Below are 25991 nucleotides of genomic sequence, written 5' to 3' on the forward strand. Positions count from 1 at the left end.
CAGCTCACTACCAATAAATGATAAAATACACAAGTCTTTTTTTATTTAATTTGAAAGTGAGTGTGTTGTGCATAACTACTGCACAAACTATGAAGATTACCCTTAAATGCGACTGCTGAAAAAGATTTCACTTTTAGAGGTCACCAAACCTTCATAAGACCTAAAACTCTAAATTAGTATTACTGGTACATGAATAGGCTGTGATGAAATGACTAAACTCACCAAGGTTTTACATAATTGTGTTACATTGATGAAACCAGAATGTCAAGTTGTCTCAAATTGTTTTCAATTTAGTCTCAATTTAGTCTCTAAACTGTTTTTGTAAACTACAAAAAGAAGCAACATTACTTCTACAGGAACTATACCGGTAATCTAATGGCTCAAACTCCTCTGTTTTCTCTTAACACTTTAATCACCTTGTCTCAAATCAGTCTCAATTTTGCTTCTAGACTTTTTTTTAACTAAAAAGATACAGAAATAAGCAACATTTTCTGATGTTGACGATGTCCTGCATCAGTACTTCAGGAACTATAATCTAATGGCTCAAACTCCACTGTTTTCTCTTAACACTTGCATTACTTTGTCTCAAATCAGTCTCAATTTTGTCTTGACCCCCCTTTTAACTGAAAAAAACAGAAATAAGCAAAATGTTTTCTGTCTGATGATGTCCTACGTTACCACTGCAGGAAGTATGATCTAATGGCTCAAACTCTACTGGTTTTCTGTTAACACTTTTATCACCTTGTCTCAAATCTGTCTCCGTTTAGTCTTGTGGGTTGACAACACCTCTCAGATTCATAGCAATGGCAGTTTGTACTAGACCAGGGGTCTGGAACCTGAGCTACATGTGGCTCTTTTACCCAACCTTAGTGGCTCTCTGGTTGAAGAAAAATAAAGTAATAGTAATTTGTAAAAGTACTAAATTAGAATTGATTTAATTTAGTTTAGCCAAGTTTTTACATGTATGGCTGAGGTGCACCTAGAAGTAAGATAAACCAGGTTTTTACATCCCAGCTGATGTCACACGTCTGCTCAGATTTCAAGAAAAAGTCACCAAAGACCTAAAATATAACAAGAAAAATGTAATTTTTGTCTTGAGTTGTTTGAAACCTTTCATAGGAGTTATTATCTCTACTGGGGTGATCCTGTTCAGCACATGGTGTCTTTTGTTTTGAAAGTACTTAATATAAAGTACTTTCAAAAGTACAAAAAAAATTCACATCTTTAGAAAAATCCCTGTTTTTCTTTACATTTTTGTCTAATTCAATTAAAAAAAACAAACATTTTTTTTGTATAAAAGTAACAAAGCAAAGCAGTTCCTAAAGGGTAAACTTGGTTTTGATCAGTAAGAAAAAGGCTCAATTGGCTCTTTTACTGCTAAAGGTTGCAGACCTGCGTGCTAGACCAAAAGATTTGAAGAAAAAAAAAAAATCAAGAATTTATGAGCTTTTAGTTGAAATTCTGCTGAAAAGTTGATTCAGATCCAGTTTTATCGGATATTCAGTCGTGTGGAACCTGTTCTACTTGAATAAAAAAACAGATTTTTTGTGCCCAGCAGTCACAATATAGCCTGAATATGGTCTGAAACTCATTACTAACTGGTCAGTGTACAAATAGTAAAAAATACAAAAAAAGTACCACGAGTTTGTCATGGTAAATTGGTAGTTAGCTCACACATTAATGTTGTTCTTCTCCCTGGTTAGCCACAGTTTAGTTCCTCAGACCACCAACCACCGTCAAAGTAGTTCCACACTTAATGATGGAAAAATGAGATCAGTTTGAGATGGAAGTGAGACAGATTTGAGACACAGAATTAGAATTTCTGTTAAATAAGCTAACGACTTAATTAAAATAAAATTAATTTAAAATAAAAAAAAAAGTTCCATAAAGTCCAAGAAGCCACAAAAATAAATACTTGATGTTTTATTTTTTTGCAAAGAGAGAAATATTTATGAATTAGCAAACTGTACATACATAAATAACTATTTTCATATTTAATATTTTACAGGTTAAGCTTGGACGACGCTGTGATTCCGATGTCTCACCAGCGCAGAATAATTCTCGCAGTCATTATAAAGAACGTTATCTCCACTAAAACACTACCAGTGATTGTTTGGCTTTTTTTTAAGAAGTGGGGGTTTAAGTGCATGCTCACACAGAAGGATAAAAAAATACTGCCTGTAGTAGAAGGCATTTAACACAACAAACATAGCATATTTTGTCGTATCTCCCACTGATTCATTAAATACTGATAATAGGAGCTCGTGGGGAGGGGGGGTCTGTCTTCTTGGCCGGAGGGTTTCAGTGCAGTACCTTCAGTGCTTCTTCTTCGAGCAGAAAACTTCGTTTCCAAAACGTTTTTTTGGAACGAAGCCGCTGAAACTGAGTGATTGCTACTCAAACTGCAGACCTACTCTACAATGTACAGGTACTGGAGGTGGGCTAGCAATATATTAGCTGATTGAACTCTAAATAAATAGTAGCAGCAACCCTAAAAAATACAATAAAGTTAAAACAACAGGAAATATTTGGACTGAGAAGAAAGAGTTTAAAGGAGTTCTCTTTAAAGGGTTGAGGTGATTTCACGGCGCGCCGCGTTAGTGAGTCAGCGTTACACCTTCATAACACTCGTTGGTCCCCAGCAGGAGACGGCTTCTTTGCTCTTGGGCACAAGGTGAAGAGGAAACATTCACAGGAGTCAGCGGAGTCCTTGGCAAAGCAGCAGGTGAGTAAAAATGAAAAAAAAAAAAAAAAAAAGAAGTGCTGCTCCTCAGATCGGTGGAGGTCCGTTGGTGTAGTGCAGCATCGGATGGAAGGAGCGGGCAAAGTTGTTGGCGTGGTGGCAGCTGTAGTCCTGCTCCGTCATCGGAACCAAGCAAGCCAGGCCGATGAGGAGGAGGAGGAGCAAATGCACGGGGAGAGCAGCCCTGAAGACCCGGAGCAGGAAGGAGGAGGAGGAGGAGGAGGAGGAGGAGACGGCGTCAGGAAGGTCAGATGGGGAGGAAACGCAGCCAGCGGCGCCGGCTGATCTGCTCCGGCTGCAGGAAGACGGACAAAAGTAAAACAGCGTGGAGAAGACATGAGTTCATCACTTTAAGATGCATTCAGGGTTCACAATATGAACAAATAAAACAGCAAAATGTCGATTTGGAGAAAACTGATGAGAAAGTTTAAAGGAAAAAAAAATCTGAAGCTTTTATTAAAACAAATGGAACTTTCTATTAAAAGGAAATGCACAAATACATATTTAATAGTGGTTTAAAAGGAGTACTATCAATTAACATTATTACAAGAAGCCTAATTACAATAAGTGCCCAGTTTAAACCATTTTTGAGAATTTAATTTATTTCCAATTGTTGTAAAATCTTTTGGTCACATTAGCTGGTAAGGATTTACCAATAATAGCTTTAGGTGATCTCTGGCAGGAAAAAATCTCCATGGAGAAATTCTATTCTCGTAAAGTATGGAAAAAGAGATTGTTGGAAATCTGAACGCAGATGGAGAAAATCTAAACTGCAGGTTGATTACGACATCTATAAGAGAAACTTCAGCAAAGCGGCCCTATTTTTCTGACATCATTACCAAAAACTCCCATGATGCTCGGGCCTTATTCACTACAGTCGACAGGATGAAAAAACCCCCTAGAGTCAGAACTAAATGTGGAGAAGCTGCATTCAGCTTCTATGCTCCACAGATCTGGAACAGACTTCCAGAAAACCTTAGATCAGCTGAAACACTCCAAGTCCAGGTTAAAGACTCGCCTGTTCTCATCTATGTTTTAAATTAAGTTCTTTTTACTTTATTTTAATGATCACACATTTACTATTTCTCGTGATTGTTTCTTTTAATGTTTTAGCACTTTGAATCGTCTCTGTTCATGAAATGTGCTTACCAATAAACTTGCCTTGTCATAAATTCACGATCTTAAATCCATTTTCAAAGTGATTTTTAAATCACAATTATGCCGTTTTCAGCCAAAATTTAAAAACTTGTGTCGTTTTCTAGGACATAGTTTCTGCAGAGCAGCAGTAATTCATTAGACATTTGCCTCAGTTGCTTTTGGAACTGTTGGCATGAAGCAATCCCACCCCCCTTCCCGTCCCCACTGCTGAAAGCTCTTTTTAAATTTTTTTGGATGCATCAGAATGGAGTGGAGCAGGGAGGTTGTGGCCCATCCAGCGTAATTTACAAAACAGAAACTCACTTTTTCAAACTGGATTTTTTTGTCTGCTCTTGATTCACAGTGATTTTAAGAAAGAAATATTCAGAAATGCTGTTTTAAGATTACTTTTCTTTAAATTATGATCTAAAATGTTGTAAAAACATGTTAAAATTACCAAAAAAACAAAATTTTCATCAAAGCGGATCTCGCCAAAACACATTTTGTTCTTAAATTGCCAATACAGACACCTTGTTATTTACCTTTACAGGAAAGTTTGACATGCTCTTTAATTAAATCCAAACTTTAGTCGAATCTGTGATATTTATTCTGTGTTTTTCCACTCAAAAAACTCAAATTAATACGATGCGCTTGAATGGTGTTCTGAGCAGAAACACTCGCGTTTGTGCACGTTCAACCACAAGAATTCAGAGATAGTGGACTCCCTGGTTGAAGGGGGGCTGAGGTGGGGGGGTGTTCTTGCTTTACAGCCGACTATGTGAGAGTTCAATGCCACGAACCACTCCAAACAGTAGAAGGAGAAATGCCAAAAAGATTTCCAGAGTCAGAGCCAAGTTTCAAGGGGAGGAACATTATGTTCTCCCCGAGACTCATCCTCACTGAGGGTCACTCACATCCCTTCATCCACGTCCCCATCCTTCCTGCAAGCGCCCTAATTCATTCTGTACGCAATAAATAAATAAATAGATGCTTCCTTTAATATGATTATTTTTAATTTCCCCCCAGGTTTGTGTGTCGATTTTAAAATAAAATAGAAATGAAGGTCAGACATGGGAGTTCTGCAGAGGAAAAAGGAGGAGAGAGTGGGAGTTAAGGTAGCAGGAAGCTCGGCGGGAGTTACAGCATCACATCCTGCTGGAAAACTATGAGGAGAAAGAAGCGGTGCGGAAAGCATGAGAGACAAGAAAAAAAGTAACAATCTTTTTTCCAAACAATGTGATCATATTTGCATGGTGCCATTCCAAAAAAGCAGCAGGGAAAAGAGAAGCAGTGAAATCAAACAAGTAAAGGAGAAAGGGAGCGGCCCGATGGAGGCGGTCCCCCGCTCTTTTAACAACGTGGCCTCTAAAGAACAGGAGGATCATGGAACACGGCTGCAATCGACCAATTTGATGTACAGGAAGGTGGATTGGATTAGCAAACAGCGCTGGTTCCATCATCGTCCGGAGTTTCTAGAGTCCAGGAGAGAGGTACCTGTGACGCGGGCAGCTCTCAGGGGGTCCCGGGTGGGTCTGACTACTTTTGGCTCGGGGCTGTACCACGCAATGAGCAGGGCGGGGTAAAAGAAAGAAAAAAAAATGTTTCAGTCAACGGCAAATAAAGGCAAAGCCTCAGATGATAGAAAAACAACATAAAGACTTCGCTCAGAGGAGGAATCATCCGCATCATGACTTTTTGAACCAAGAAATCTGGCTTCTCGAGTCGAGAACTCTCAATGTTTAACAGCAAATGTTCATGCATTATTAGACCAAATGAAAAGCCAGGTTTTCTTGTAAAATCTAAACATTTTCCTAAAGAGTGTGTTAGCAGGGGAATTGCAAAGAGAAAAATCATTTCAACTTAAAAAAATGAAGTGAGCAGCATTCAGGGGAGGGAGGGGGTTCAGTTTAGCAAGCTGGGGTTCACTTTACCGATCGTTTGCGACTTTTGATGGTCACCTCCGATCCAGAAACTGGAGCTGGTAAAGAATCCTAAGAAGAAAGAAAAAAAGTTTTTACAAATATTCCTCAAAAGTAGGATGACGCTTGTGTTTGCAGTCTGGACCTTCTCAGCATCCGCGGCCTCCATCCTCCTCTCCAGCTGCTCCAGGTCTGCGTTGACCTCCCTCTGCAGCAGCCTCATCCGGTTCCAGATCACGTGAACCTTCTCCTGGGCCTCCAGGCACTCGCTGCCCTGACGCTGGTTCTGCTCCGACGTCTGCACGGTCGGAGGTTTGGTGCTGACCAGCAGCTGGGCGGACAGCTCCTGGAGGGACGACACTTTCTGTCGCGAGTCCAGGAGTTCAAGCTTGATTTTCTGCAACGAAGAGACAAAAAACATCAAGAGTGAGTTCTCAACTTCATCTGATTCATCTAAACGTTCATCCCCAAACTACTTCTTGTGAGGGCTCATAACCGTTTTCTTCTCTAATGGGGGGCTGGAGTCAGTTTGTAGGGTAACAGAAAAAGTGAAACATAATTTTAAATAAGTCATATCTGTAATCTTCAGAGAAAAATATCACTAAAACATCTTAAAAAGTAGATATATAGCATTACCTGTGATAGATTTATAGCCGAAGATGCTCAAATTGATAGCTAAAAACACTGAAGCCGATAGCTAGCTAAAATATTAGTAAAGTGCCAAATAAGCCAAAAAATAAAAAAATTCTAAATTAGCCAAAGCAGCAAGCATGTAGCTGAAAAAAACTTTTAATTTATGTCTAATTTAACCAACAGCAAGCATAAAGCTAAAACATTAGTTAAACTCCAAGTTAACCTAAAACACAGAGAAAAAGCCTAATATAAAGCTAATATATTTGCTAAAATCCAAATTAGTCTAAAACAGGGGTTGGAAACCTTTAACAGTAAAAGAGCCATTTGGGCCGATTATCTATTGATCAAACCTAAAAGAGCCGTAAGGACTTACTTTAGCCCTTAAGAAATTTGGATTTGCTTTCAGACCTTCTTATTGTTTTTTTTTATTTTTTTTTTTAAATAAATGTGAATTATGTGAAGTATTCTCGGTATGAACAAAATCAAAAATTTAAAAAGATATTACAGACAAAGCTAGCTTGTTGCTCAATTACTAGCTAAGCTCTAAATTAGCCTAAAAACCTCAGTAGAAAACAAATTAGCCAAAAATGTTAGAGTATTGCTAAACTCCAAATTAGCATAAAAAAAACTCATTAGAGGCCAAGTTAGCAAAAAAAAAAATCTAGGTTGTTGCTCAATTACTAGCTGAACTCCAAAATAACCCAAAATTCCCCATTAACCTAAATTAAACAAAATGTTAGCATGTTGCTGAAATAGAAGCTAAATTCAAAATTAGCATAAAAATCTCAGTAGAAAAAAAACTAGCAAAAAACATTAGCATGTTGCTAAAATAGAAGCTAAACTCTAAATTTTTTGAAAATGACAATTATTTCATTTTTTTTCAGCTAGAGAGCCACCATGGAGAGATAAAATAGCCACAGGTTGCAGACCCCTGGTCTAAAACAATGAAAAAAGCCAAATTAGCCAAAACAGCTAGCACGTAGGTGAAATATTAGGTAAATGCCGAATTAGCCTAAAAAACAAGAAAAATGTCTAATTTAGCCAAAACAGATAGCATAAAGCTAAAATATAAGTTAAACTTGAAATTAGCCTAAAACAGTGAAAAAAGCAGAAATTAGCCAAAATAGCTAGCATAAAGCTAATTTATTAGTTAAACTCCAAATTAGCCTAAAAAACAGGAAAAATGTCTAATTTAGCCAAAACAGCTAGCATAAAGCTAAAATATTAGCTAATCTCCAAATTAGCCAGAAACAGTGAAAAAAGCCTAAATTAGCTTAAAACAGCAAGCTTGTTGCTGAAATATTAGCTAAATGCCAAATTAGCATAAATAACTGAAAAAAAACTAATTTAACCAAAACAGCTACCATTAAGCTAAAATATTAGCTAAACTCCAAATTAGCCTAAAACGGTGATAAAAGCCTAAATTAGCCAAAACAGCTAGCTTGTTGCTGAAATATTAGCTAAATGCCAAATTAGCATGAATAACTGAAAAAAAAAAAAAAACTAATTTAACCAAAACAGCTACCATTAAGCTAAAATATTAGCTAAACTCCAAATTATCCTAAAAAACAGGAAACATGTCTAATTTAGGCAAAACAATTTGGGGGGGTCGGGCCAAATTCATTGGAGGGCCGCCTGATCTAAAGAGCTATAACATTTTTATTCTTTATAATGAATGTTTAAGGAAAGAAGTTTTTCTCTAACAACCTGTTTTATGCCTCAAAATTCAAAGACTTTATATGTCTATAATTTCATTTTTGTGTTGCGTCTCCGTTAAGTCTTCATACATGAAGTTTGATTTGATTTAAACATTGATTTATGAGCCGTATTGAGACGTACCATCAGTGTTTTGTGCAGGGCTTGTAGTGTTTCCCTGTCAGCTTTCTGAGGCAGAGGCACAACCTGGTTCCTCCTGCGGTCGATGTTCTCCAGCCACAGCAGCAGACCGTGGCTCATTTCATGAAACTCCTGGAGGAAATAGAAGCATTTCCTTCTTTTAGCTAACCAATCATTTTACATAGTACGCAGAAGCTGTATTGTAGTTGTTCTGTACTTGGCACTGCAGCAGCGCCCTCTGAAGCTCCTCCCTCCAGTTTTCCAGTGAGGCGCCGAGCCGTTCCCAGCGTGAGTTCATCTCTTTCAGTCGGTCCCTGAGCTCGCACGCTTCCTCGGAGTCGGGGTGGGATTGGAGGAAGTCTGAACTGCTCAGGTTGATGGAGAGGACCTCTGACTTGTGAGCGTCCAAGTTTTTCTGCAGCTCCTGGTCAGAAAACAAGAGATTTAGCTGCACCTGAAAACCTGACGGAAGATGACCAAAAATACAACAAAACAAACAAACCCTGAGCTTCCTGATTCTCTGCTGGATGGTGTTGATGTCGGTGCTCAGACTGTGAGCTCGCAGCTGACCCAGTTCGAGCTCCGATTGACCCAGCCAGGCCCGCATGGTCTGCAGATCTGAGATCAGCTGCTGCCACTGCTGCAGGTTCTGCTTGTGTCTGTGCTTCTCGCTCAGAGACTGAGCCTGGATGAGCTCCCAGCGCTCGATCACACCTACAGGCGAAAAGGTGTTACTGCACCCTGTGATACAACTCTACTGACTAGGGGTGTCCACATTATGTGTAAAGCTTGAAAATAAAAATTAAATATATAATCATTTAAAAAATGCAACAAACTAATTGAAGATTAGAAAACTGTATTAATGGAATTAACAAATCTCCATGTACTATCCTTGCTATTGGTTTTTTGTTATTTCTTAAACTGTATATTAGTTTGTAATTATGTGTATATAGAATGAGATCCAAAAAGGCAAAGTTTGCCTTCCTGAAAGCTATATTAGAACATTGAAAACCTGTTCAACAGAATTTTTTATGTGTAAACGAACTAGCCTTAGCAAGTTACCTTCAGTTTGCTATGTATGATGATAAATACAATCATTTTTGCATTTTTGTTTTGGAGTATTTTGCTGGAAAAACAAACAAAACATTGTTTATAGTGACTTAGTAGCTCCCAAAAACATATTTTAAAGTCCAAATACTTTGCTATTTCCATGTAAACAACAGCCCGCTGCCCCGACTAGAAATGACTGAGCAGTTGAGCATATATTCCCCACCACCCCCCCCCCCATAAACTCTGCTGACCAGCGCTCTGCGCGTCTTGGACGGCGGGGTTGGTGAGTCCCTGCGTGTCCTCCTCATCCTCCGTCAGCTCTTCCTCGGCCCTCTTTAGCGCGTCCAGGTTGTCGCGACAGTCTCCCATCAGACGCATCTGTGAAGACGGTGTTATTTATTGTGAATTTCAAATGAAACGATCAGGATGAGAAGGACTTACGTATCCCATGTAGGTGGAGTCGGGGCTGGCAGAGGCCTCCCTCTTCTGGAGGTGATGGCGTCCTGCATCCAGCGCCTGGTCCAGCTGCCTCAGGCTGTTCTCCAGCTGGCCCGGCTCACCTGAGATGAAACCACGCAGTTGTTAGGGTTGTGAAACGATGCTGAAACTCCATGCGACATAAAACGTGTTAACAAAATAGAAGGATTCGGTTTTCAGGCGTGAGTTATTTTAAATGATGGATGAAGAAAATATAAATGATGTGACTGAAAGCGGAGCTGAGGCATGCAGCGAGGAGGACATCCAGTTAGAAAAGCAGCATGCTGACTCCGACTGTTCCGTACCAGAGGAGGATTTGAGAGTGTTCTCAGTCAGTTTTATATAGGCCTCTGGGCTCTCGGGGATAACTACATCTGGGAAGAGAAACACAGCCAACACTACTTACGCTGGGACTCCAAACGTTCAATCTGTAATTTGATTTTCCTCAGAACGATTCATAAATATCAAATTAACCACATTTCACTACTAATTTAACCTGATAGCGCAGTGGCAGCCGTTCTCAGATACTCGTCCTCCTCCTCCTCCTGCCCTCGACTCCTTTCCCCGTTTGCTCGACTTCCTGGACTGTCCAGGTCTCGGCTCAGGTCGTAGTCGTGGTCCCACTCTAAGGGGATGGAGTCCACGCTCGCCGGGGTGTCTCGACCGGAGCGAAGGACGGGCGGGCCCGACGCCGGCCGGCTACAAGTCTGCGGCATGGAGGAGTCGCCCCACTGCAGCTCAGAGAGATCTCCTCCGTCTTCCACGTCCAGCTCTCGGTCTGAACCGTCCAGCTCATCGTCCACCAGCTGGGAGGAAAAAGAGAGCGTCATCCAGAGGGAGGATGGAGAGAAACACGGATCACTCTGGTTTATGCGTGCATCATTTCTCAAATATGTGTAACTTGGGGTTTGTGCGTGTGTATGCTTGATTTGTAAATCATATAATACAAAATTACAACAGCTTGAAACTAATTACACACACAAATCTTCAAAAATTACCTCTTACCCTCACATAAAACCTCAGTTACTCGCATATCTGTGGCAAGACTTATTTCACATCTCACTGATTCGTTCGTGAGTGATGTGTTCAAGTACTGCTAAAATGCTGGGTCATCAGAGTTTTCTTATCAGCTGCTTTGAACTTAGATTGTGAACAACATCTGGTAAAACTTGACATTTTCCCACTTTCTCAAACAGATATGCCTGATAATTAATATAAAAAAGTCTAAACAAGTGTTTTAAGAACATTTATCCCTTTAAAAATATAAATATTTCCCAGGACTGATCGCCTCCTCTCTACAGCCCCGCCCCTGACAGCGCCTCCGACAGCTGGTCACAGTCACGGCGCCGGACCCTCCTAAAAACCTGCAGATTGTAGCGGGCCGGTGGGCTGATCAACCCTCTCTGCCCTGTGAATGTTGCCGCGCTCTGCCAGACCAGAGCGCAAAATATTTTTATTTTTAAAAAGGATAAGTGTTTTAAAAACACATATTTAGACTTTTTTATATTAATTATCTGTTTGATAAAATGGGAAAATGTCAAGATAAAATTCACAATCTAAGATTCTAAAACGACTGATAAGAAAACTCTGATGACCGAGCATTCTAGTAGTATTTAAACGCATCACTTACGGACAAATCACTGACAAATTTATGCGAGTTACAAATCAAGAATTACGCACGCACAAGTTAGAGTGAGTCTATTTTGAGTGAGAGTTTGCTACTTGACTTACAGGCAGCCGCGTCAGCTTCTTGTAGTATCTCTCCACGCGTCCGAACACCTCCTGACAATACCTCTGCAGCTCCTCCAGCTCCTCCTCGATCACAGCTGCATCCAGAGGCTCGCTCTTCTCGATCAGAGCCTCCCCCTGCCGGAACACCAGCTCGATTTTGGCCGTGTTCATGTAGATCTCCTGCTGGAACGCCTGCGTGGACACATCATAAATGTTAGTGTGGAACAATATAAATGAGATAAAAAAAAAAGAAGTTTGCTCTCACCCGGAGCTGCTTTATTTTGGCCTGAACGTCACACTCAGAGAAGTGCTCGATGTTGGTTAACTGCAGATCCATCTCAGTGAGCCACACCAGGATGCTGTCCCGCGCCGTCTCAAACTCCTCCCTCTGGCTGATAAAGTGCTGAGAAGAGAAACATTTATTTATAATAAATAACTTTGCTGATTTCAGATTTTTGGCTCATACCTTAAGCCTGCGCAGTATGGCCGCCACCCTCTTCTGCAGGTTGTCCCATCGCCTGTTCCCGTTGTGCACCATCTCTCGGAGTCGGCAGGAGGAGTCCGTCCGGTTCTCCCGGGCCAGGCGGCGGTACTGCTTGTTGATGAGTTCCAGCTGAGTCAGACACTCCTGAACCTGACGCTGAAAAGCCTGAGGGGGAAACGCACATAAGTCCATCAACAACATTCATTTGTTGTCAGATTTAGATCAATTTCAGGAATCTTCAAGTGTGAAGAGATGGAAACAGCTGAGCAGACCACTACTTGTTCTTAGTATTTAAGTTAAAACTGGGGAAGAGAATCAATTAAAACAAATTTACTAATTAATCACAATTAATTTTTTTTTTTAGTTACAGTATTTGCCAACAACTTAATATCTGTGAATAATCACAAAATGAAATCCCACACAAAACATTTAGATTTATTTTTAATTAAGGCTGCCAATTGACTAAAGAATTATGTCAGATTAGTCACACTTTTGTACTGTGATTAATCACTATTAATCACAATGTTTTACAAGATAAATGTTATGAAAATACGGAGCTTTTGAACAAAAAGTAGGCCAGAGAGAAATGTTTCCTTTATTTTTATTGTAATCCAAAAGTGTAAATTATTAATTTATTATTAATTTACTTTTTGTGAAAAAAACAAAAAGACCAACAAGATTAAAGTACTAAAAATCGATTAAATTTGTATTTCTTTTGTAAAAAACATAGTATAAGTGGGATGATGCCAGACAAAGAACACACTGTAAAAACCTAATTTGGCAAAGCAAAAGAATGCAATTAAGTTGCATGAATGAATATTAATGCATTAATTCTGGATGATTAATTGTGTGCGTTAATGTGTTTATGTTCACAGCCCTTGTTTAAATATCTTAAATCACAACTAAATCCAAATACCTTTAAACTCGTCAGCATCTTATTAAAAACTATAAAAACTAACTCATAAATGGTGGAAAAAGTCAAGTAGACAAACCTCAAACTTCTTGAGTTCCTCTTTAGCGATAGTGTAGAGAACCCCGGAGGAGTTAGGAAGTGCTGCAGTCTTTTCTGACGTCTTCAGCCAGTCCTCAAACTTGGAGTAATCGTCCAAAAACTTCTGCCACAACCTCCAAGTCTCCTCGATTCTGAAAGTTAAAGAGTAAAATCATTCTTCTTAAAGGATTGTTCAAAAATATACATGTCAAATGATTTTATTTAAGAACGTAAGGGGGATAAACGCTGACTTGAGCCGCCTTTCCATGGACATGGCGCAGATGTTCCTCCAGCGTCTGTCCAGGCCTCTGGTGGCTTGTTGGATAGAGTCGCACTCGGTCTCAGTGGAGCAGGCGTCGCAGTCGTGCAGCAGGACCTCACACAGGTTCAGCACTGAAGCCACACCGGTGCTGTGTTTCTCTATGTCGCGCTGGAGCTCCTAAAAACCATGCAGTCACCGGTCAGGCGTTGCACCAACTCTGCATCTAGGTGTAAGGAACTTAAACTACTATTAGTCCACAAATAAATCCAGAAAATATCGTCCAACGTTCCATTAAACCAAATGTCGACAAACTTTAGCAGTAAAAGAGAAATTTGGGCTCGTTTTCTACTAATCAAAACCTAAAAGGAGCTGCATAGTCTTACTTTAGCATTTAAAACGTTTGGATTTGAATTCACAACCATCTTTTTTTAAAGATAAAATATGAATGTCTATTTTTTGGCATGAACAAAAGCAAAAATACAAAAAGAAACAGGAGCTGATTAAACTATCACAGCTAAACTGACTTTATTAGTAATCTAACTATGGAACTAAGACGGAGGTCAGTGGGGTCTTTAATAGTCCAGATTTAGTTTGCAGTAGGAGATCTAGTGACACATACAAAGATGACTTTAAACAAACAGCTGTGAATGAGTCATGTGTTTGGTTTCTTTCAGTTGCAGAAGTCATTTAGTCCATTTGAACATTTCTATGGTGCAAATTTGCTTTAATCATGAACACATTAGTTTGTAATGTTTTCCAAAAGAGTAGAGAGTGAGGTGTGATGCTTGCCTGCTGCTGGTTGAGTTTCCTGGCGATCTCTTGGTAGTCGCAGGCCTCGTAGACGATGGGTCGGGACAGTTCGGCCTCGATGTGGGACAGCCAAGAACGCAGGCTGCTCATGTTTTTGTCCAGCTGCTGCACGGCCACGAGGGTCTCCCGCAACTTCTTCACCCTGAAGGAACGGCAAAAACATCAGAGAAGGGAAGACGACTCGAAGCAATCGAATGGAAAGTTGTTTTTTAGGGAAAATAGCAAGAAAATAATGAGTTTTTTGACTCTACAAATGATAAAGAGATTGTTTTGGACGCGTCACCATCGCTGTAGTTCTTCAGCAGGTGCATCATCCTGTTCTTGTGCAAAAATGCAAAACTGCAAGACTTTTTTTAATGATAAACTCATGTTTTCAACATTTCCGCACATGAAATAAGACTTTAATCTTGTTATAAAAGCGCCAGTGTGATTTTATTTCAACTCATTTATTATTACTAGTTTATGCACTGCAGGTTTAATAACTAGAGAATTCTCAAAGCAACACAAACGTCTAGTGTATTTTTATTCTCCCTTACACCAGAGACTGTTAAAGTTTCCAAACTGATTTGACAATTAACACATTTTCTACAAAGACGGAAGGTGTAAAAAAGTATAAAAGGATTTATCTGCCTGTGGACATCACAGTCGCACTCCGGAAGATCCTCCTCACTCGAGTATCCGGACATTTTATCTGTCCCTGAATCCAGAACCATGGGGGAGCAGGATTCCCAAAAACACTGGTAATGCCGCGGCGGGTTGGTGTCTCTATCACAACACGCTTTCGAATGTGGAGGGCGGGACAACTGGGGACTTCTCAACTGTCCGTCGCCAAGGTTAAAAAAGAGAAGCCCAAGCAGGCCTGTGAGTGTGAGTGTGTGTGTGTGTGTGTGTGTGTGCATGCCAGAGAGTGACAAGTGCGGCTGTTTCTAAAAAGAGCTGCACAGTCAGAGGCATGTGCTGCAGAGCTGCAGAATATTAGACACCAAATCCAAACTCATTGCCGCGTTTTAGTCGACTTTTTAGTAAAAACCTGGGATCAAAAATCATCAGAGGAAAAAATTTTTATTAAATTATGATTTAATGCAACAGAGAGAAAAAAAATTACAGCTATCTGCATGAGAGAAGACAGTCTCCCTTCTTCCCTCCCCCAACGCTGTCCCAGAGGGCAACAGCGGGGAGGGCAGCTGGGACAGCTGCAGGCGGCTCTAATCGGAGACACACCTTCCATGAAGTTTCACTACATAAAATGAATCCTACAAACATAAAAGTCTTTTTTTTATGGAGAAACTCTTAAAGGAAGTGTGGTAAAAGATTCAAGCAGAGGACGTGAGGAATGTGACCCCTCTCTGCTTGGTGTGCAGCTCCACTCAGTGGACTTCCTCCCGACTCAAGAAACAAAGAAAATGACTCGGCATGACGGTGGGAAGAAAAACTAATCTGGCTCTGGGAGTCAACACGTCTTACAAAAAAAACAAAAAAGTTTCTAGAATTCACATTTTTCTGGCTATTTTCCTAATTTATGTGGTTGAAGACTTTAATCTTTTCAAATAAATTCGTTTTCATGGTGTTTTTAACATGTTTTTGTGCCATTTTCTGATAAATGTAAAGAAAATTAAGCTCAAAATTGCATTTCTGAGAGATTATTTGTGATGTAGAAAATATACATGGCGGCTGCACGTGTGAGCGGGAAAAGGCGCCCGAGATGAACGAGCTGCAGCAATACTGAACGAGAACAGGAAGTCGGGTTGTTGTTAGCATTCAGTTAATTTTTTATTATGCCTCTTTCCTTTAGTATTTTAAATGCAACAATAAAACACATAATCACAATGATGTCTGCACTCATGAGTTCATTTTGTTGTATGCAAATGAAGTTTAGCATTAAAACCTAATTGATTATTGTTAGAAACATTTTTTAAATATAGTGTTTCAAATAAAATAATTTCTAATGATAAAGTAATCTGAGCGATTTAAATTACTACAACTATTACTATAATTACTATAAATAAAAATCTTGTTTATTTTCTCATCAGCGATTCCCTTTTTGCAGAAAGAATAAAACAAAACGCTTTGAGCGCCAGTCGTTTCATTCACTTCGAACTACAAGAACTGTCAGGGCATTGTTTCCCACAATGCATTGTTTTGTAGTCATCAAAGCGTCTTGCAGTTCGCACGGTGCCAGATTTCCACCTGCTATCGCCAAGGTAGGCGACTTGCGCCCGCCCTTTCCTTCTAATGTTTTCATGATGTGACGTCAAAGCAAAAACTACCCAACATGCACCTGGGTGATGTCAATCGCACCTTTTGAAGAGGGAAAGGGGGCATCAACAATCCCGCCTAAAACTCGGAGGCGAATTTTTCATAAACTGCAACAGATTTGGCTTCAAACAGCAAAATCTTAAGTAAAATTTTGTTTTAATTTTTTATTAAACTTATGTCATAAAAAATGTTCCTTTTTTGTTTCAGCTGCTTCTCACCCACCTGGCTGCAATCAGGTCCAGCAGGTGTTGCCAGCGCTCGCTGACTTTGCTGAGTTTGTTCTGGATCTCCGCCGCCTTGTTGTCCTGACTCGTCCTCGCCAAGCGCTCGCCCATCACCTGCAGCTGCTGCTTGTTCTCTTCAGCGACGCTGATCTCTTCTTGGTAGTCCTGATGGATCATAAAATCCAAACAGCTGCAGATTCTTCTTCTAACAGTTTCTTTAACTGCGTTTTTCTGATACATTACCTTGCGGAGCTTCTCGATCATCTCGTCAATGCTGATGTCGCCATTCTGAGAGACTTTGCTCTCCATCTGTGTCAGCCACTCGCACAGTTCCTTGTTCTTCTCATTGAAAACGGCCCACTCGTTCAGCTTCTCGCTCACCTGTTGTCGACGCAGGGAAAGCTGGAGACACAAAAGAAGCGTTGAATTCATCTTTATTCACAAAAAGCCGTTTAAAACCGTTTTTAAAGCCAAACCAAAACAAAACAATACGAAAACATACAACTGAATATATACGAACACACACAAATAACTTCTAGATGAAATTTATAAAAGAAGGTTTAGGCTTGGCTCTCAAATCCTCTTTTTAAGAATCACAATTTTAGATTGAGGTCATTTTTCTGGCTATAAATATATTATTTTGGTCATTTGTCTGATGAGATGTTTCCAGTGGCATCTCCGAATCAGCTGAAATACCTAGAAATACAGTGGTTTATTTCTTTTATTTTTTTAAAGAGGTTTATTATGCATATTTTGCTTTTGTATTAATCAGAATATTCATAAAACATAATAAATCCAGATTTAAATGGATTAAAAAGATTAAAATTGAGAAAAATGATCCACAGGTTTGCATGTACCTGGTGGCAGACTTCCTCCCAATGACGCTGGAGCAGCTGGAGGCGTTCCTGCAGTGCTGTGATGTCATCTGCGCTGACCACGCCCCCCAGGGAATCTCTCAGCATGTATAAGGAAGTCAGGTCATCGGTCCAGCCTTCCACAGCGTTCTCCAGCTCCTGCATCCATCCAGAGCGAGAAACGTGAACAGACAGCAGTGCACGTGCTCGGGCGTTTAGCAGCAGTGTGACTCACAGCTGCAGTTGAAATGTAAGAAACCAGCAAATCAAAAGTGTAAAATCCAACAAACGTCCTCTAAATGGAAAAACTGCAGAAAAATATCATAAAAAATGAAAGCTGCAGGATACAAGGTTAAAGCAGAAGAAGATAACGGGAATCGCTAACCTTGTACCTCCTCCTCCTCCTCCTCCCTCGTCACTGAGGCGGTTTTGCATTAGTGTGATCATTTGTGCAGCCGGAGAATGTCTCCATTATGCAACTCGCACACAAAAAGGAAGCGCACACTCATCCAAACGCCCCGACGGCCGGCGAGGATGCTCGCTCTTTCTCTCATGCGCATGCAGTTTCTCTCCGTCTCAATCCCCACCCCCCTCCTCAGCTGATGCTATGTGCAGCTACACACACCCCCTCCTCCTCATGGAGGAGCTGAGGACGTGCCGTGCATGACACATTATATTGTGGAGCTGATAAATAATTTTTCTAAAGCATATTAAAATAGAAAAGAATTAAAAAATGCAATTTCTGCAGAAAAAATAAAAATAAATACTAAACAGAAATGTCATCCAAGTCCACGGCTATTCTTTTTTCCTCCATCTGTCTGTTTATCCGTTTGTCCTTGCAGTGAGATTAAATGTGCGACAGAAGGATAAGTCTCTGGGTGTTTGAAACCAAGAAAACAAGATGTTTGTTTGTAAAAATGTTTGAATTTTCACATTTTTTCCCACCTTGCATCGGATTTGTTCCGAGTGCAGCTCCTCATGATGCTCGGGCAGCGGCACGGACAGCTTCCTCTTAAAGGCCCTCAGCTTTTCCAGAGACACATCGATGCCTTTCTCACAGCGCTCCCAGTTCTACAAAGACACAAAGCAGAAAAAAGGCTTTTAAAAACAAACAGAAGTGCCAAATAAAGCTGCTGCAGCAGCACTGAATTTCACTGAAATGACACTTATCACCTAGAAGGAGCTGAAGTCAAACATATACAAGAGATGACCTACTTAAGTCTGGACCTTTTAAGCACCATAAGAAAAAAAAAATTATTCAGGTCAGGATAAAATGTACTAATATTTAGCATGAGTCTGAACAATCCATCTTTTTAACTGCGTCATTCACTCTGACTTAAGGAACATCGCTGCTTTTAAGATGCAGAAGCAGCGACTGCGCCTTAGGGCTGCGTTTCTGTTCTCAGCTTTATGCTTTCGTGCTTAAGAGGCCGGGAGACTGGACAGTTTTTTGTGCCGTTTCAGGGCTTTAGGTGCAGTGTTGCATAATCAACCTGGCTTCAGCGTCCTGCATGCATAATCAGTCATTAAATGCCCTTCAGTACCCTCTAAATCAGGAGTGTCCAACTCAATCGCACAAAATCCAAAACACACCTTAGGTCGCGGGATAAACATTTATTGAACACTCTAAAACTAATTTTTTTTAAACTTTAAGCTGTAATTTTTAAACATATTTATAACCTAGATATACAGCATTATTACCTGCGATAATGCTAGTGTGAATGCTGTAAGCTGAATGAATAGTGCTAACAGCTGAAGATGCTGAAAACACTAAAAAAGACGAAAAGCAAAAAACGCTAAAGCTAATAGCCAGCTAAAATATAAGTTAAATACCACATTAGCCTAAAAAAAACAAACAAAAAAAAAACAAGCAAAAAAAATAGCTAAACTTCAAAATAGCCTAAAAAAGTCTAAATTAGCCAAAACATCAAGAGTGTAAATATTAGCGTAACTCCAAAAAAGCCTAAAAATGTTCTTAAAAAAAGCCTAAATTAGCCAAAACAGCTAGCATGTAGCTAAAAAAATATCTAAATTTCAAAATAGCATAAAAAAAATTGAAAAGTATGAATATGCTTAAACAGCTAGCGTGTAAATACTAGCCAAACTTTAAAACAGAACAAAACTAAAAAAGCCTAAATTAGGTTGATGAAATATTAGATACATTTCAAAATAGCCTAAAAAATCTTAGTAAATGCCAAAATAGTGGAGCGTGGAGCTCAGTCTGCAGCTCAAGTAAATTGCTGGCGGATATCATGCAGTCAGACCTTCAATATGCCATGCAGCTCCTTCCTCTGCTGATCCAGGTGATGGTGGGCGTGCCTCCACCTCTCTTGAGTCTCCATGAGCTCCGTCTGCAGAATGCACTCTGCTTTGGCATCAGCGGACAGCAGCAAGCTCCTGCCAGCCTCCACGGTCAGGATGTAAACTCCATGCTGCCTTTGAAGGACTTTTTCTTTGAGCTGGAGACATTGGAGTTATTCACTTTAAATAAATAAATCAAACAACATCCAGATATGTCACATCCTAATCCCACTTTTAGCTTACCTGGATCTGACCCAGCAGGTTTCTGGCCTGCTGCAGCGAAACGGGCTCCCCCGGCTCGTGCACGTCGGTGTCATGAGTCACTTCCTGCAGCCAGCGCTGCAGCTTTTCCGCCATCTCCTGGTAGTTTTGCCACTGGCGCACTAAACCGTCAATGACGCCTCTCCGCTGCTGAGCTCGCCGTATCACACACTGCCACTGATTGCTCAGCAAAGCCAGCTTCACACTAAAGTCATCGCTGTTGATTTGAATCAGAATGAGATACTTTAAATCTGAACCACTTTTATTTTTTTTTTGCATTTGCCAGTTGTTTTTACCCATCATGCACTTGTCCCTGGTCCAACAAACGATGCCCGTCGCTGATGATGGAGTGGAGAATCTGCTGTCTGCTGAACATTTCAGCTTGAAACAACTGCAGGAAGAGCCAGAATAAGAAAAAAATGCTCCAAAACAATCATGGGAAGTGAGCATGCTCACAGACGCAGTGACCCTCTGACCTCGTGGTCTCTTTGCTGCTCGAGCAGACTCTGGTAGTTGCCCGAAATCTCAGACGCCAGCTTTTGTTCAGTCTGAGAAAGGAAATCCATCCAGGCCTCGCATTTTTGAAGGAAAGTCTGCTGCTGGAGCAACAGCGACTGCAGTTTGCTGCAGAAAACAAAACACAGTAAGAATTGGTTAGAGCAGGAGTGTCAAACTCAATCACACAAGGGGCAAAAATCCAAGAAAACCCTAGGTCGTGGGTCATACAGGGTAAACATTTATTAAACACTCTAAAACAAATTTTTTTAAATTTGAAAATCTTAACTTTCTAACATAACTATGAACTAGATATGTAGCATTATCTTCAATAATGCTAGTGTAAATCCTGTAAACTGAATTTGGCCTTTCGCTTTGAAGATGCTAGTGCTAATAGCTGAAGATGCTGAAATTGATACCTAAAAACGCTGAAGTTCATGACTGAAATCAATGAAGCTGATTTGTAAGATTAATCCTTGGAGGCTGGTGTTACCTTAACCTCTCAGTGAGGTGAGCAGTGTGAGACGCCCAGGATCTGTTGAGATTCTGGAGCTTTTTCACATCTCCGTCACTGACTGGTAGCCTGTAGACTAACTCATTCACACGCTCCAGATCCGGAGACAGACTGCTCAGCTTCAACAGGTGCACCTGAAAAGGACAAGTTTTTTAGAGAAAGGATAAACAGAAGAATCTGCTTTTGACTAGGAGAGGAATGCACCTTCAGCTGCTCTATGCTTGTTTGGAGGACGGTGGTGTCGGGAGAACCCACAGGGTCATCCACTTTAAGAACCTCCTCAGCATCCTTGGCCTCACAAACTAATCCATCCAGCCGCCGTCTGAAACCTTCACAAGCCTGAGATCCGGACTACAAACAGACAGTTTGAACGTTAAAGGTGATGCATCTCCAGAAACATTTGAAATGTTGGGTTATTTTTGCATCCGTACCAGCAGTAGTTCTTGCTGCCTGTGGAGGGCGTGTTCAAGTGTGGCTAAGCGGTGAGCGAGCGACAGCTGGTCAGATTTAAGGGAGGCAGAAGAGCCGGTGTCGACTTGAGGCTTCAGCTGCTCCCCGAGTGCTTGCAGCTGCTGGAGGGACTGCTGCACCGAGTCCTGATCGCTGAGGCAGGCCTGCGGGACAAAAGAACCTCAAGCGTTCAGAAAGACACCAGAATCTGAAAACGGTCTTAGCGGTTTCTTTTAAACTCACAGACAAATTGTCAGTAAGTAAAGGGAAAAATACAGGAACTCTTATGTGATAAAAGCTGTCTGCTGGGAGCATTCAGACAAGTGTGTTCTAACACATTATGGTTGGTCACGCTCTGCTTGGCCCCGGGACCCCTGTAGTGTAAATCAGGGGTCTGTCTTTGCCTTTGCAGCCCTCCATAAAAAAGCCTTTTGTTAGACTCAACTGCGATCTTGAATCCAGCTCACAAAAGGATGGGGTGAGTTCAGCATTCAGCAGCAGGAATGTGGGCTTTGAGAACCCTAACAGTGGGCTGACAGGCAGTTAAGAGGCTTAAAAGTGAAACTGGAGGCAGAAAATACAGAATCTGTGAGCTTTTTATGACTCTTATTTATTTAATGAGCTCTCACGTTGCATTCTTGCATCCAGGCGTTGCTCTCCTCTTCTGTGATTTCCTTGTCGGTGGCGCTCCTCAGCAGGCGGTCAGCACGCTCTTCCTGCTTCTGGACTGCAGTCACGCACTGGCTGTACGACGACTGGTAGCGCTCCCACAACCCCAGCAAAGCCTTGCTGCCTTTGAGCCGCTCGGAGATGTGCTCAAGTAGATGGTTCCACCTTAAGAAGAACATTTTTGTTAAATAGCGTGTCAAAGTCAAGGCCCGGGGGCCGAATCCGGCCCCCCAGTTAATTATATCAGAGTAATTAGATCATTTTATTTATTGTTATTAATGATTAGATGTTATGTACTAACTTGTAGAATTCTGACAAAATATATAATTTATGGAGAGTAAAATGTTGAAAGTTCTTTAAGGTTTTAGTTTATTTACTCTGGAAATATATTCAAGCCTTTTTATTATTTAGAATCATATTAAAACGATGGTGTGTTAAAGTTAAAAAAAATTGGCTTTATGCTAACTTTATGGACTGTTTTGGCATTTACTAAAAACATTTTTAGGCTATTTTGGAGTTTAGCTAATATTTCAGCTACATGCTAGCTGTTTTGGCTGATTTAGGCTTTTTTTTGTACTTTTTTAAGGTTGTTTTGGAGTTTAGCTAATACTTAAGCTGTTTTAGCTAATTTAGGATTTTTGTTTTTGTTCCATTTTAGAGTTTGGATAATATTTCAGCTACATGTTAGCTTTTTTGGCTAATTGAGTCTTTTTCAGGTTAGCCATTTTTTTTAGCTACATGCTAGCTGTTTAGGCAAATGTAGGCGCTTTTTCATTTTTTAGGCTGTTTTGGAGTTAGGCTAATATTTACACACTAGCTGTTTTGGATAATTTATGCTTTTTTCAGTTTTTTAGGCTATTTTGAAGTTTAGCTATTTTTTAGCTACATACTAGCTGTTTTGGATGACCTAAGTTTAAGTTCATAATTATGTTAAAAAGTTTTATACAGTTTTATAGTTTTAAACATTTAGTATTAGAGTATATAATAAATGTTTCTCCTATTCGGCCCGCGATCTAAGGTGTGTTTTGGATTTTGGCCCCTTGTGCAAATGAGTTTGACTCCCCTGGGTTAAAAAATATTTAAAAAATGTGAGTTATTTCTGAAGTAGAAAGTCACCTGATGTTGACATCCTGAAGGGCGCTGTTGAGCGTTTCTGCCACAGACGGATGACTCTCGGCTAACAGCTGGTGAGTTACAGAACCGAACTTCCTCAGGCTGCTCTCCTGTTTTTCCATCTCCTCCTGCAGACTCTGGTTCCCACAGACATGCACGTTTACTCTTCCTGTCCAAAGCAATCTGGTTTTCTTTGTTTCTGCTCCACGTACCTCCAGACTCTCCACCTGCTGCTGCACCGCCTCCAAAGACCCGTTAAGGAGGTGCAGCCTGGAGACAGAATATCTCCCCTCCATTAAGTAGCCGTTAATTTCCTCTGACGCTCGTCGGTATAAAGTCCACTGCTCCAGCGCGGACCGCAGGTTCACTTTCATTTGACTTATCTGACAAGAAATAGTAAAAAAAAAACGTATGAGAGTGGGAAAATTCTGGATGTTTGGTTGAAGTTTTGGGAAGCTCACCATTTGATCCAGACGACATCGGGAACTGTTGAGTCCTTCCAGGGTTTCCTTCACAGCAGAGCAGGCTGCACCTTTTTTATCCTGAATCAAAGCATTTCCTCGTTCCTCAGCTTTCTCCAGATCCTTCTCTTTTTCCTTCACCAATTCTTCCAAATCCTGAGGCGGAAACAGACTCCCATGAAGGACGAACTTTACAAAACAAATGGTGTCTGCAGTGCATTTACCTGACAGTCTTTGAGTGCATTCTGCACGGATGCTACATCCTCGATCCTGTGCTTCTTTTTCAGTTTCTCTTCCTGCTGTGTGAACCAGGTTTTCAGAGCCTGGACACTGTTTTCATGCTCCGTCCAACTTCCTACTAGTCCTTCCAAAAGCTGAATCTAAAAACACGCAAGTATTTTAGTCAAAGTTATTTTTATTATAAAGACTTCATTAAAATAATACTTCACCTTTTCAGCAATGAGACCCTGCAGTATCTGCCACCGTCTGTTCATCGCTCCCAGCCTCTCTGCAAAGTCTGTTTTGTCACTGCGCTTTCCCTCCACATCCTGACTGCTGATCTGCAGCACGGACTGATTCACAAAGTCCACCGTCAACTGCTTACAGGTCAGATCAATGCGGAAACCCTGGAAAATATAGATTAGTTAGTAATGAGGAGGCCGCATTTGGAAAAAATAAGGCTTTGCATTGTTTTGTACCTTATACTTCTGCAAGAAATGTTGGACCACATCGGAGCCGACGGCACCCAGAATTTTGTCCTGATCCTCATCTATGATGTTCTCCATGAGGGAGATCCAGCTCATGAGTTCGGTGATAGCGTGTCGGGAGGCCAGCTTCTCCATTTGCAACTGCAGGACAACAAAAGTTCAAAATATGCTTTCAATATAGGTGATAAAAAAATATTATTTTTAAGTAAAAGTATGTATGTATATATCCTTTTGATTTGATCTAAAGCTAATCCAACCTGGTGCAGCTTTTCTTGCACTACAGGGATGTGAGTCAGCAGCTCCGCCCACTGAGTGTCGATCTGGCTCAGCGCTGTTCTCAGACCAGCCGTGTCCGCCCGTTTCAGCCGCAGGAGCTGGTTTCCCGTGCTCAGCACAGACGAGCGTAAAGACGACTTTGCATCCACTTCTTTGGAAAATTCCTGAAAAAGGAAAACCAATTTGACCGTGCAAATTCAGATTTCATATCATCCACGTCGCTGATAGAGCTGAACCGACCAGAAAGGCACAGAGGTGATCTCTGACTGTTTCCAGCTCTTGAGGTACTGTCACGGATTGGGTAGTCCAGAACTCCAGCCGGACTAAAGCTGATTGTAACCAGTGGCTCAGCTCTGCTGACTCACTCTGATACCTTTATTAGATGGGATAAAAGATGATTAAACAGGTAGATGCACAGATCAAGCTGATCTGATGGTTTGGACCGGACCTGCTCCAGTGTTTGAGCGTGGAGTCGAGGCGCTGGAGCTCCTTGTTGACTTTGGTTGTGGACGAGAGCCAGTGATCCCCCAGCTGAGTGAGCTGGCTCTCCAGATCTGAGCAGCTAACCGACAGAAGGAGCCTCCGGCCCTCCTCCAGTACCTGGTACAGCTGGGGCTGGTGCTCCGCAAGGCTCGCCTTCAGGCACTGTTGGAGATAGTTGACGTGACTCTCTAGTACTGCATGGACGGGTTTATTTCTGTAACTGTGTAGAGTCAAAGACCTGATAGAGACTGATCCTTTCAGTGATTCTCTCCTCTGTCTCCTCGACTAGACCCACAGCGGGGATGCTACTCTCCACAGCCTCCAGCTGTTTGCAGAGCGCCTGATAGTCTTCCACAAACCTTCTCCACGACTAAAAGGGAGAAACCATTCATTATCTTACATCTAACTTAAGATGAAAACAGATGATAGTTATTCAGACCTCCAGGATGCCCTCTAGTTCCACTCCTCTTCTGTGGGCTTGTTTGAGCACGTTAAAAGCTGACGTCATCGTTTCTTCCAGGGCGTGGCTTTCCCGCTGCGTCACCAAGCCCGACACTTTACTGTAAAACGTCCGAGTGAGGATCATGTGGCGCTCCAAGAACTGGAAAAACTCCTGCGTTTGAGAAAATCAAATATTTACAAAAAAAGATAACACTACTGTGAATGCTTTTTGCTGAATACAGTCACTGAACTCACTAAATAAATGTATTTAATTGTTGAGTAATGTCATTGACGTGCTTGAAGTTTTGATACCAAACATACATACCGTATTTTCCGGACTATAAGTCGCGGTTTTTTTCATAGATTGAATGTCCCTGCGACTTATACTCCAGTGCGATTTATATACGAATTTT

At 40.9% G+C, this 25991-nt stretch overlaps 1 protein-coding gene across 8 annotated transcripts in view; it reads right to left on the bottom strand.

Annotated features, from left to right (window-relative positions):
* Window positions 1-1908: 1908 nt before the first annotated feature.
* The window catches only part of syne1a (spectrin repeat containing, nuclear envelope 1a), a 139129-nt gene continuing 115046 nt past the window's right edge, over window positions 1909-25991 (bottom strand). For 6 of the 8 annotated variants that reach the window (XM_024290872.1, XM_024290869.2, XM_024290868.2 and 3 more), the window contains 40 exons: window positions 25577-25750; window positions 25376-25507; window positions 25103-25299; window positions 24895-25027; window positions 24636-24818; window positions 24370-24519; window positions 24121-24297; window positions 23896-24051; window positions 23672-23827; window positions 23423-23593; window positions 23214-23347; window positions 22058-22262; window positions 21410-21592; window positions 21183-21329; window positions 20958-21112; window positions 20446-20593; window positions 20266-20360; window positions 19952-20186; window positions 19672-19866; window positions 18353-18478; window positions 17411-17566; window positions 16797-16955; window positions 16552-16718; window positions 14053-14215; window positions 13253-13440; window positions 13003-13153; window positions 11993-12175; window positions 11792-11929; window positions 11527-11718; window positions 10292-10601; window positions 10101-10169; window positions 9760-9878; window positions 9570-9696; window positions 8771-8982; window positions 8486-8692; window positions 8272-8400; window positions 5945-6196; window positions 5812-5871; window positions 5375-5433; window positions 1909-3038 (listed from right to left, as the gene is read on the bottom strand). In XM_024290872.1, the coding sequence (XP_024146640.1) occupies window positions 2771-3038; window positions 5375-5433; window positions 5812-5871; window positions 5945-6196; window positions 8272-8400; window positions 8486-8692; window positions 8771-8982; window positions 9570-9696; window positions 9760-9878; window positions 10101-10169; window positions 10292-10601; window positions 11527-11718; window positions 11792-11929; window positions 11993-12175; window positions 13003-13153; window positions 13253-13440; window positions 14053-14215; window positions 16552-16718; window positions 16797-16955; window positions 17411-17566; window positions 18353-18478; window positions 19672-19866; window positions 19952-20186; window positions 20266-20360; window positions 20446-20593; window positions 20958-21112; window positions 21183-21329; window positions 21410-21592; window positions 22058-22262; window positions 23214-23347; window positions 23423-23593; window positions 23672-23827; window positions 23896-24051; window positions 24121-24297; window positions 24370-24519; window positions 24636-24818; window positions 24895-25027; window positions 25103-25299; window positions 25376-25507; window positions 25577-25750 (6561 nt within the window). In that variant the 3' untranslated portion in view covers window positions 1909-2770. The remainder of the gene's footprint in view (window positions 3039-5374; window positions 5434-5811; window positions 5872-5944; window positions 6197-8271; window positions 8401-8485; window positions 8693-8770; window positions 8983-9569; window positions 9697-9759; window positions 9879-10100; window positions 10170-10291; window positions 10602-11526; window positions 11719-11791; window positions 11930-11992; window positions 12176-13002; window positions 13154-13252; window positions 13441-14052; window positions 14216-16551; window positions 16719-16796; window positions 16956-17410; window positions 17567-18352; window positions 18479-19671; window positions 19867-19951; window positions 20187-20265; window positions 20361-20445; window positions 20594-20957; window positions 21113-21182; window positions 21330-21409; window positions 21593-22057; window positions 22263-23213; window positions 23348-23422; window positions 23594-23671; window positions 23828-23895; window positions 24052-24120; window positions 24298-24369; window positions 24520-24635; window positions 24819-24894; window positions 25028-25102; window positions 25300-25375; window positions 25508-25576; window positions 25751-25991) is intronic. The other 2 variants (XM_024290873.2, XM_024290870.2) reach the window with 1 other exon arrangement.

The sequence above is a fragment of the Oryzias melastigma genome, linkage group LG24 (genome assembly GCF_002922805.2).
Source record: "Oryzias melastigma strain HK-1 linkage group LG24, ASM292280v2, whole genome shotgun sequence".
NCBI lineage: Eukaryota > Metazoa > Chordata > Actinopteri > Beloniformes > Adrianichthyidae > Oryzias > Oryzias melastigma.